Below are 12,359 nucleotides of genomic sequence, written 5' to 3'. Positions count from 1 at the left end.
TTATTAAGCGACCTTATGTCTGCATCAGCACCACAAGCCATCCTCCTATGACCAGCATCAATTGGGAGGACCTCGTTTTTGGATATCCATCTTCAGGTTATTTAATGTTCTTGGGATTAAAATGTTAATAAAAATTCTGTGGGATGAGATATATTTCGGTGGCACAGCGGACGTTAATTATGAGATGGGAGGGATCAAATTAAGTATGTGTCTCCATTAGTTACAGCAGGGGCTGACAAAGCTACCCCGTTTCTGAGAAAAGAACCAGTGAATCAGCCAGAGTTTCATTTGGCCTCTGATGAAGGGCAGGACAATGTAAAGGGCTTAACAGATTGTTCAGAGGAAGAGGACAGCGTAGGGGGATGGAAAGGCGGGCGGCACGGTCTAACGTTATCGATAAGGGGGTAAAATAAAAAGATGGTAAAAAAAGGAGCAAATATGTGGGGTTGGAGAGAAGAGGGCAAGATGAAGAGAATTTGCAGCGAGAAGAACATAAAAGCTGTGGTAGAGAGACGGACCGCTCAGGAGCTTAATTTATTGATGCTTGATTTACAGTCCTGAGCTTCACTGGGGAAACCAGGCAGGAGGTGTGTGTATACAGTATGTGTGTGTGTGTGTGTGTGTGTGTGTGTGTGTGTGTGTGTGTGCACGCGCGTGCATGCAAGTAACAAAAAGGGTTTTTCCCTAACACAATACACACACACACACAAATCCTTGAAAAAGGGATAACAGTAGCCTGATATTCAGACTGATTTGCCGCTTTGTTGCTAGTCTGTCTCAGTCTGACATTTCTGCTGTGTTAGCTGTTTGTCTAATTTTTCGTCGACCCTGAGGCAGTGTTAGCCAGCATACCTGAGCATGTATAACGGCATACATGTTGTTATCATGCCGATGAGGGAACAGAGCCTGAAGGTGAAGGTGAAGCATCTACGTTCCAACGCTCCCCTATGGTCATGAGCTCTAGGTGGTGATCAAAAGAATGAGTGACTTGACCTTTTAAGACAGGCTGAGGAGTTGGGACACCACTCCTTAATGTAAAAAGGAGTCCGTTGAGGCGGTTCAGGGTCCCTCTGGAGGTATTCCGGGCAGGTACAACAAGGAGGAGGCCCCAGGGCAGACTTAGAACACAGCAGAGGGATTATTTATATCCAGTGTTCTGAGAGGACCTTGGGATCCCCCAGAGAAGCTTAAAGACACGGCTGGGGACAAGGGTGTCTGGGCTACTGTGTTTAGTTTACTGCCACTGTAACCCCGACCCAAATAATTACGATATATGAACAGATGGATATTGTTTTAAAAAGACAAATTGCTGGTTAGAAAAACCAATGGATACCTGGTTGCCACCTGAAAAACCAATCAGTTAATCTTTCCAGTAATTAAATTGGTTACAAAGGCCAACAAACAGTGTGTACTACTAACGTAACTAATTTAATGTTCTTCTGTTATGCCAACAGAGTATTCTGGGGCATTTTATGCATTTATTAGCGAGTCAAAAGAAGAAATATGAACAGGAATGAGAGGAAGGAGAGAAGCCCTTTTTATACAGCCTATTCAGGATGGGAATGTTGCACCGATAATTCCGCTTCTGTATTAAAGATGCAAACACAGCACTGGGGGTCATTTTTATTCTGCTTTCAAGTCACCAGCAGAGGTAACAAAGCCGATTTAATGATCTGGCAGTGTGTGATGTTTTTATGGTGTGTTATGTTTACCCACCAAAAAGCAGCTTCCCTTTAAAAAGCAGCTAGAAACAGTTAGCAGCTAACTCAAAGAAGAACAGCAACTGAAAATATCCCCAATTTATGTAGAAAATGAGGTCCAGGAGCTCCTTACCCTTCGAGCATTAAGATTAATCGCCATATAACAAAAACGGTGTAAAAAGGCAAAGCCGGTGTAATGTAGGGTCATTGTTGACTTGTCTTTGTATTGTGATATCTCTGTATAAAAAGGGCTAAAGAGAGAAAGGGAACAACATACAACAATGGCCTGTGATCACACTCTAATCTGAGACACTCCTGTTTATAGTGCCTTAAACCCTTGGACACCAAGGCAACCCAGCTACCTAAATTGTCTCTGCCAAAGATAATATACATAATAAAGATGTTAAATATTATGTTTAATTGAGAGTTTTTCAACTGTGACATCAAAATGACTTTGCCATTTAGATCTGTTTGCATGCAAGGTTTCCCCCTGTGGTATCAGCTGAATAAATCATTATTCTCCTTACAATTGAGTTACTTAATGTCTTTTAAGTAGGCCTTGCATACATAAGCTGTAAAGCAATTTCCATAATGCATCTTGTAATCAGCAGCAGATTCATGCAAAGCCAAATACTAGAGTCAAGACTCAGAGTTCAACTGTTTTCACTTTGACTCCCTCTCTCTCTGACTGTGGACATGCCACCTCTGAGCAGCTCATCAACCCATTTACTCTCTGTTGAACAATAAAACTAGTTAAGCATTAGCCACTTTTTAAATACACTTAGCTGTGGGATTTACACCCTGCCTCTTAAGCACTTCGCTGACAGCCAGTCGGTACAAGAGAAAGTGGCAACAGCGCAGATAAACGTGACAATGAGCAAGTGCTGAATAACACATTAACATGATCTACACAAATACCCATCATGCTCAATTGATCCACCAATCCAATCACCTTCAGTGCAGAAAATCTGAAGTTGAGAAGGAGTAAAGGAAGTAAGGGTAATGAGCCATGTATGGGTCATTATTAGCTCACTTTTTGACCTTTCAACTGTGACCTGAAGTAAGAAAAAGGCTTCTGAACAATATCTCTGGGCTCAGGGCAGAAAAGAGAAAGAGCTTGAAGAACACAAAGAGATGCTTTAAACCTTTCTTCAGAGATATTCACACTTAAGTTATTTTTACATAAAAATAAAGTTTAGCAAGAATTTTTGCCCACTTCAGAACGGCAGGGAGGAGGACAGACATCAAATATTCTTCAAATCTGAAGAATCTTCCCCCAGACATACCTTTCCCATCACCATTTCCTCAATTCACACTTTAAAGTGGTTTTATTTATTGAAATACACATTTCCATATTATGCACCGGTGCTAGACAAGCAGGCCCCTTCATGTGCTGATGTGCCGGAGACTGCATGATTTTCAATAGGCCCCTGGTCATCATCCATGTTTGAAAAATGTGGTTATAACCTTTATAGACTAGCAAATGTTCTCTAGTTTCTACTGCGAGGTGCACTGCACAACTGTTTTAATAGAGTCATTTTAAAACTGAATGAGGAGGCATAAATCACCAGTCAGAGCAGAAGGCTGAATATCAAACCTACTACGAACTACGAAATCCCATTCAGAAGAGAGACCGTTTGGCTCTTAATATCTAAAACAAGGGGCCTAGAAACCAAAAACTATTTTCTAGGGGTGAGTAACTTATTGATTATACTTATACCCCCATGTGCCAAAGTATGAAATCACTTCGCTATATCATAAACTTCATCACTTAAGGCCATCAACACAAGACTCATTTTGGCATTTCGGTTCTTTTGGTTGTCTCTCCTTAGGCTCTCTCTAAAAGTCTCTACAAAAAGTAAAAAAAGGACTCACAAACATGATGCGTTATACGCATACCCCCGCCCATACAGACCACTCTTTCCTAGGCGATAGTGTGTTAATAGGCAAGGTGTGTGTTTTCGTAGCTGCAGGGCTTCAGACCACAACCATTTCATCACATTTTGTAACCATGGAGTACCACTGTGACTTGCAAATATTACAGAATAATATTACATATATTAATATATGAACTGGAGAGAAGTTAGTTTGTTTCCAGCTCACAGTGAATAAATCTTCATGTTTAACGGTGCTGCAGTAACGATTTAACTCTCAGCTAACCACTGATAGCTATAGGTGACTGTTGACCAGAGGCTTCAAGTTCACAGCAAAAATATCAAATCTTCCTTCCCAAAACAAGCTGGATGTTTCAGAATTAAAGCACCAGTGCTTCTGCTTCTATTTATTTCATTTTACCGATACTTTATTTAACTTTATCATAACAATAGTTTATCTAACTTTGTTATGACAGTGCTTTATTTAACTTTATTGTAACAATAGTTTATTTTGTAGTTCAGTATTTCAGTAGTCTACAGTAGTGTAGAGGAGATTTCAAAATATCAAGATAAATATCATGCATTGCTATATAGCCTAAAAATATTGCGGTATTATTTCTAGGCCATATCGCCCAGCCATTTTTTTCCCAACTGACTTGATTAATTACTAAAATCTTCCCCTTATAATATGATTTCATCCATTTTTCAATGAAGCCTTCCATCAGAAGCCCATGTCTGATAACCAGCGAAGACCTGGCTTGCTGATTGTTGCTGGAAATATCTTGTGTTGAAAAGTTGTAACAGGAGGCTGATATCAAACATCTGTCAATCACTCACACCTTCATATGAGCAAACATTTTTCATTGGCCAGTCCAACAACTCAGGTTGACAAGCCGGATTACATTCCTTCCCTCCGTCAGTGTTATCCAGTAGATGAGAATATTCACCCAAATGACTGTTACCAATTTCAATTCAAAATCAATAGAAGACCCACTTATTCAGATCAGTTTTAAGCACCAAATGTCACACAGAGCCATTGCTGGACAGGGTCAGTGAGCAGGATTTAATTCAGGCAATGAATAACCTCTCTAGCTCTGAGTGAAGGGCACCGTCATCATCATCATTCAAATACCATCCACTTAAAAGAGAGCTACATTCGTCAAGTACAAAAATTACATTAAAAAAACTCTCCAACAGTTTAGTGAGCTTTACACTCCTCTACCTGAGGACACTTCATCTCATGGTTTATAATGGGATTGGGTAAACAGGGAGGGGATGTATTTGAGTGTGTGTGAGGCAGGGGATGGAGCGCATGAGTGTGTTTCCTCTGACCTGACATGACAGTGTTAAGTCTGCAGCGTTATTCCTCAAGGGGGGGTTCAGCCTCGTCTGTTACTCAGATGTGTTTAACAAACGGAGGTGTTACTCTGCTGTTGCTGTAGTGAGGCAGAGGATAGTACACAGGCATGTATGGAGAATGGCAGCCAAGTTTGCCAAGCTTCTAATAAACTGGGATTGGCTGCGTTCCCATTTGGTTTTCGGCCACATGGATTGTGAATTGTGGACGTATTTCATAGTAAATGTTGGTCCTTCAAAGACACCTTTTCTGCCGTGACTTTTTTAAAAATGGATGAAACCACTTTTCAGTGAGTTTTTGAGTAAATGAGTTACTTTGCAACACACGATCACACCACAAATAAATTACCATCAAAAAACAACAGAGTTCTTCTCACTAATGTCCTTGCTGTGGTGAATAATTATAAAGAGGCTGCAGAGTATGACAGACCTTTATGATCATGAAATGCACTTATCATGAAGAAAAAGGGGGGAGCATGGCATGGTCTTTCTTTCTTAATGCAAAACATCTCTGCTGAGAGGCACATTTATTAATCCCACTGCATTGATCGGACAGCTTCGAGATCTTGCTCACGTCAATCAAACTGAGGCAGGTTAACTCCAGCTGCCACTAATTAAAGGGATATATACTGTAGGCTATGTGAGAAAATTGCCAAAATAAAACAACACTACGGATGTCATTTTCACTATTATTTATTCATGACTGTCACTTCAAGTTTAATATCATCATTATCATTTTTCTATTTCATTTATTTTTCCTCCTTCTTTCAGTTTTTCTCGTTTTTTTGGTGATTATCTGTCATTCTCCCCTATTACCCACTGGTTGTATACTCAAACATTCATGTAAGCACTTAAAAATAAATAAAATATGCCAATATAATTTCCAAATAAAACTGGTGATAAGGAAGTGATGGGTAATATGCTGAAGCAGTTCTTAAATAAAAAAGAGCCACTGCTACTTTATGAGTGTAAATACTGAATGTATGTGTTTTCCTATGCACACAGCAGATTGAGCACAATATGCAAAGTCTAAGTCAAAAGCACTAACAGCCATGTAATTACGTCGCTGAGTCACCAAGCTTAGCTGTCACAGGTTAAAGTACTGCCTCTCCACAATTATTACCACTTGTTCGTGTTTAGTGAGAGACAATTTGGCAAGATGGATGAATTAAATCACTGTTTACTGATATTCAATCATTTGAAGTTTCAGAAATTCCTTGATTAAAAAAGAAAATCAGTATTTTGTCAAAATTTGATTCTTTACATTAAGGTTAGACCATGTCTATGGAATTGACATATGGTGATGTCCACAGCTTTTGTACAAGTATTTCATAACACCAGTAATTTATCAAGTAAAAACACAAAGCATTTCATTGTTAAAGCTTTGAATAAAGTGATGATTATTGTTGCCTTCTTTGTCTTTTTTTTTACATCCCTATATATCAGTTATCTTTGGAAAGTTGGTTAGAAAAAAAAAAACATTTATCAGTTGTTTTTTTTTTATGCTCTAGCAAGTTAAAAGTAATTTAGATGTTTCTAGAGATATCAATTCTGATTTATGGAATTCTGTCATGATATACTACCCTGATTTGTCAGATATTTATGAACTTCACTTGATCTGCCAAATAACATTTCCAACTAGTCATCATTTTAATTTCTAGGTAATGTACTATTTCAAGAATTATGTCAATAACGTAATTATAGTTGATGAAGCTGGGGGCCTTGCCATAGAGTCATATGGCAATCACAGACGCACAACATGTCCTGACACAGGTCAGTTCTGTACAAACCATGGCTCCCAACCAGCCACTTCACTGACCGATGTTATTATTCACTCCAATGATGCATTATTAAATGCTAATATTCTGCCTTCTGACCCATGTCTGCGCTCCGGATCTAACTACACTGTGCAGCTCATGAAAGGGGTTAAAACAGGACACTAAAGGGTGCACTGAAAGCCAGATTAATGAACTTCCGCACCAGATAATTGGTGTTAAAGATGCTTGTTATACAACTGCCTGGTGAACACACAAAGGTCCTGGTCCCAACTGTTCAGCCTTGCAGTCGGAGGAATGGACAAAGCATTTCTATTTTCTCTCTTTTTCCCCACTCCAGCAGCAACACCGCTGTACTCTTTCAGTCTCCTCAGACACATCTAATCTTCTCATCCCATGCTGCTCAATCTTCCTATAGTCAGTTAACCCAGCAAAGACAGATTAATGAGAAATTAATCCCTTTAATTCACTGTAAAGGTCTCCTCTCCTTTTAACAAGATAAGCCGCTACCAGACTTTGCCAGATAATGATAATAAATTTAATTTATAGGGACCTTTATATTACACAGCATGTTCGTCTCAGTGTGGACTTCAGCTGACAGTGAGAGCAAAGCCAGATAAGATGGCTTTAAGCTGAACGTTCTCTCTATCTAAAGCTCCTTCAATCCATATATCAAGTGGTTTGTATCCCTCCAAAGTAAAAACATGGAACACAAAAGAACAAGTCCATCAATTGATTAGTTTGTCGACAGAAAATTAAACTTTTGTGTTAATCAACTCACCTTCTTGGTGATCCATCAAGCAGAAATGCCACACATTGCTCGCTTCGGCTTTAATTTGAGTCATTGTGATTTGAATTATCTACCTTATGCTGATATTTTATAGCCTCAAGGATTAACTGATTCATTCAATAATCGGCAAAAAACAAACAACAAGGCTAATCAATAATGAAAATAACCATGACTGGCAGCCCTACACAGAAAAGGGAACAACTCAAATACATTTGATAAACTAACAAACAAAACTTTTTCAGCAATGCACTTTTTCCTGCTGGCAAGGGAGTTTCACCAAGTGATGCTTGACTTGTTTTTCCATCTGTGATAAGCTATGGTTCCTCATTTACTTCTGAGATGAGTAATTAATCATTAAAGAACAACATGCAAAACACAAAGTGAGTGCTCGACGAACTACACCAGATCCTATAGCGATGCACGTATTGCTCCACTGTAGGTGGCTATTTCCTGCTTTGCCATGTCACTACTTTGTTATCAGCTACTGCCTTACAGGTGACTCATGCACACAATGAACAATGACACCACACATCAACCTGGTTGCCTGGCAACCAGCATGGCTCTAACTGTCTGCGCAGAAAGAGAGGGCTGATAGAAATCTTAGAAAAGACCAGACACTGTGGGGAGCATCATTTTACCAAACTTTCTTTCAGAAACTCCACAAAGCATCAAAAGTTACATCAAAGTGAAAACTAGAAACTAGACCAGTTTGTCCTCGCTTCATTGTCCCTGAAGTACTTCGAAAATGGTAAGCAAAGACAGTGCTTAACGCAGCCAAACAGCAAAAAAGTTAAACAAAACATTTGCAGCTACATTAAGCCACTTCCAGATGAGAAGACTGCTGAACTCAATGACTGAATATCTTTTCCGAATCCAAAACTTTAAACCCACGTCATGTTGCCACTGAACAGGTGTGCTGGGGTGTGGAAAGGCCTTCTAAATCTTTCTGTTCAACATCATCAGAAAAACCTGTGTATGGAAAAGAACTGTCATGTTTCCCTGTGTGTAATGTGTTCTACAGTGTCATTGTTTTGTTGTCCCCTGTATATTCGTGGTCATTCAACAGTTAGAGTAGAAGCCTCTGATATGTGCCTTTACCATGCTTTGTCAGCAAACACTTCCCAAGCACTTTCTGGAGCTGCTTCACAGTAAACACATCCAGCAGTTTAGAGAGCAAAAACAATACTGTCTCTTACTAAAGCCTCCCTTTTATTGCTTCAGTCCTACATAAACCAATTGCCATTTTTTAAATGTAAACCAAACTCAAATGAGACCACAGGTTGCGGGAATGCTAGGAAAACGTAATAAATTACACTAATCATGGCGACACCGCAGTAATGTGGAGCAATTTGGATGTCCTTAGTCATAGTCATAACGCCACATTAAAGAGCCAATTTTGGGTGTCAAGTTCAATCCAAAGGGCATTCAAACCATGTATGGTGAGACAGATAATGTATATTATTTGTTTTTTGACCTTTTACCAAAACAATCACAACATACCTGATAAGGCATGACGAATGACATCATAAAAATATTAACAGTGGTTTCAATATGTTTCAGATTAGTATGAGTATGAGTCAGATTCTGAGTCAGAATTTATTAAAACTAAATTAGTCAGAATTTTGTGAAAGATGTAAACATGTATTAATCAGCATAAAAAATAACAGATGTAAAATAGCCTCTGCTCTATCAATGTTCATTTGCATGCACAAGATTGTGATGTACATTAAGGTTTTATCTCTCTCAACATCCAGTTAAGGTTGCTTTGGCCTACTTGCTACCCAAGTGAAACAAATGCCTTCAGCACTACTTGAGTATTCCCATGCTTTCCAGTACGATCTCTCTACCAAGCTGGATACCTGTGGTTTCCCTCCATTGTGTTGTCAAGCTAGTGTCAGACCATTTTCACACTGGAGGAGCCAAACCAAAGCCTGTTTTCCTGCCAACAACAACAGCTGCCATGGCAGCACACTGGGAGGTCCACTTTATAGGAGCGGGTCACTTCTCTGAAAAGGGCAATAAGAACATTTTGCACCTTATGCTCAACTGTGTCGCACACATGTATCTGAGAGTGGGTGTCCTGCTGGAATTATCTTCAACTATTAACTCTAACAACACGCAGATACAGACTGGACTCCAGCTGCCACTGGCGTTGTCACTAGCCTATGGTTAATGTAATAGAAAATGGCAGTTATTTGAAATGATGTGTAAGAAAAACTGAAATGATGGCTGCATTCACTTCCTATAAGCCTTATCTCAATGTTATGTTTTGCTGCAAGTTTTGCTCTCAAATTCCTTTGAAAATATTAGGTGATAAAATGCAAACATGTGTGCCCATGTTGCCTGTGTAGCCCCGTGCGTGGTGTTTTGAAGGTATCATCGATTAATCTCAGCACACCTACCAGTTCATCACCATAATCCTCAAATACCTCTACACCACTGGCACAACCTATATTAGGTTGCTAAGCCAAGTGCTGCCAGGCTGACAGACACACTGATTAAGATTAAGTCTACTTTCTGGAGCTGAAAAAGCTGTAAATCTTAGGTTTACACAGCAGAAAGGGGGAGAGGGAGGGGGGTGGGGGATCACACTCCAATGCATTGCTTCAAAGAGAACTTGATGGAGCACATGGGAGACCAAACCTCCCGCCAGGCAGGCCAAGCCCAAGACTGTACAAAGTCTGAACGTTTAGACTCCAAGGTGCTTTTATTACTGGCATTCATACCGTCTATGTCTAAATGACTTAGTGACTCATCAGTGTCACATCACTGTCTGCCTCAGTCTGATGTCTTGTGCCATTCTCTGGGGCTTCAGTTGGAAAGTTCAGCTAGTACTCCAACCACTACTCAAAGCATCAACTAGTGCATTAAGTGTACAATAATGTCGCCTATATACTTTACAATTTAACTTTTACTACCAGGATTGGTTGGCAAAATACCCCCAAAGTGACCATTACACTTTCACAGTTATGGTGCCCTCTGCAATTCGGCATCATAATTAAAAACCAACCCACACATACTTAATTAATGTTTCAATTCACATAATTTAGGCTTATATCACCACAGTCTTCCATCAACATTAGCTTCACCAGAGTGGACAGCGAACCAGTTCAAAAAGTTGACGCTTTGCTGATCTAAGTTGCTGCTAAGTCACTCATACATATGCCGAATACAGCAGAAGACCTCAGTCAATCTTACGACACTTTATGTCGTTTTCTACCACATATGCTTATTGACTGAGAAGCGAAGATGTGAAAACTTGCGAGATTTGAAATGGAGTTTTGTCAACATTCAACTCACCCGTATTCTTCGCATCGCAGCCACGATCTCAACTCGACTGCTCGGCCGCGTCACATCCAGACTGCCGATGTACTGTTGTCAGGGGGGTAAAACGTGACAGGTACACCACATTAATGAAACAATAAGTTGGTATTCACTTGGTTTTTATTTAGTGAAACAGTTCAAGTGTCCAGTGAAGGTAATTAACTCTGCGCAACTGGAATCTCTCAACTAGCTAACAACTTAACTAACGTAATTTACGAGCTAGCCGAATCTCCCAGGACTGGATTTTGGTCCCAAAAGAGTTGTCTGGCGTTACTAACTTAAACAATTTGACAATATAGTTACATAATGCAGTGTTTGGTTGTTTAGACAGGTTGACTAACGAATACAACACTCGAAAACATGAGTTACATGTCACATTTTTCTACACTTTAGCCACAGTTGCTTGTTAATTTACCTTTGCCTCGAAGTTGATCCCATGCTGGAATGCTTCCTCGTTGTGCAACGGGATCCTCAAATCATGCCCATCATCAACGAGGTTGTACTTGGTCTTAGCAGGCATTTTCCAAGTGTTCACTACTCCACACTACGACAGGAACCGATACAATACCAACAAAAAACGAACCGGGCCGGTTTAACAGGAGGTAATCCAAGAGAAAAAAGAATTTCAAATCCGGTTAGTTCATGTTCTCCATCGCAGCGAACCGTCCCGGCGTTTCACCGCTGCTCACACCGCACTCAACAGCGGCCAAGTGTAGGGCAACTACTTCACCGGCGCTCCGGCACTCCGCTGCTCTGCTAATGTTCACCGGAACAGCTTTACAAACACATGCAGGCCACCACAAACAGCGACATGCGCGGGGACAGATGTGTTTTCCTGACTTTTCCTGTGGTGAGTGTGGAAGTTGGTTGGGTCCTGCCTCCTGCCCTGGACTCTCCCCCCCGCACGGAGGGAGGGTGTGATTGGAGGAGTCCGGGGATCCCACCTGTTTCCATTGGAACAGAGGCGCACCGTGGCTCTCTGGAGGAGGGGCTGACAGGCTGGTACCTGCCCCCTCTCTTCCCTCCCGTGCTCCACACACACACACACACACACACACACACACACACACACTCATGGGAATAACCTGACTGTAGCTCAGACAAACAAAGGAGTGGCATAGCCTCTACTGTCTGGTCACATTTCTATTCTGTAAACTTTGGCTCTTTTTATTTATTTTTTATTGTCAAATTAATGAATTAATTTTCAAAGGTTTTTTTGAAGTGCAAAATTTGCACTAGGAAAATAAATTACTACCTGTTGGCTAATGTCAGAAAACATTAACCTGTAAGAAAATGATCAAAGACAGTAACTGGAAGATGAGATGGTAATTTACACCCTGGGAATTGATCTGGAATTCAAATCTGTTCTGATGAGAATAATAAATGTTACCATGGCTTTACAGATGGGGTTGATGTGTAGTAAACACAAACCTCTGCCTCCGAATAAAATAAAAAGAGCAAGGCTGCCAACTAGTGGCCATGTCTGCTCCAGAGCCATCATGAAAGATGAAAATGTAAGAATAAGAAGTTATGTGATTTC

The 12,359-nt window shown here is 40.3% G+C and overlaps 1 protein-coding gene across 3 annotated transcripts in view; it reads right to left on the bottom strand.

The window, feature by feature from the left end:
• The window catches only part of LOC117246626 (carboxyl-terminal PDZ ligand of neuronal nitric oxide synthase protein-like), a 258,146-nt gene extending 246,478 nt beyond the window's left edge, over window positions 1-11,668 (bottom strand). For 2 of the 3 annotated variants that reach the window (XM_033610487.2, XM_033610488.2), the window contains exons 1-2: window positions 11,235-11,668; window positions 10,796-10,867 (exon numbers count right to left, since the gene is read on the bottom strand). In XM_033610487.2, the coding sequence (XP_033466378.1) occupies window positions 10,796-10,867; window positions 11,235-11,339 (177 nt within the window). In that variant the 5' untranslated portion in view covers window positions 11,340-11,668. Of the gene's footprint in view, window positions 1-10,795; window positions 10,868-11,234 lie in introns of those variants that run through there. The other variant, XM_078169029.1, reaches the window with a different exon arrangement.
• Between the last annotated feature and the right edge of the window lie 691 nt (window positions 11,669-12,359).

This window comes from Epinephelus lanceolatus, chromosome 6 (genome assembly GCF_041903045.1).
Source record: "Epinephelus lanceolatus isolate andai-2023 chromosome 6, ASM4190304v1, whole genome shotgun sequence".
In the NCBI taxonomy this organism is placed as follows: domain Eukaryota; kingdom Metazoa; phylum Chordata; class Actinopteri; order Perciformes; family Serranidae; genus Epinephelus; species Epinephelus lanceolatus.
Note: the sequence above shows the minus strand (reverse complement) of the source record. Positions and strands in the feature narration are given on the sequence as shown.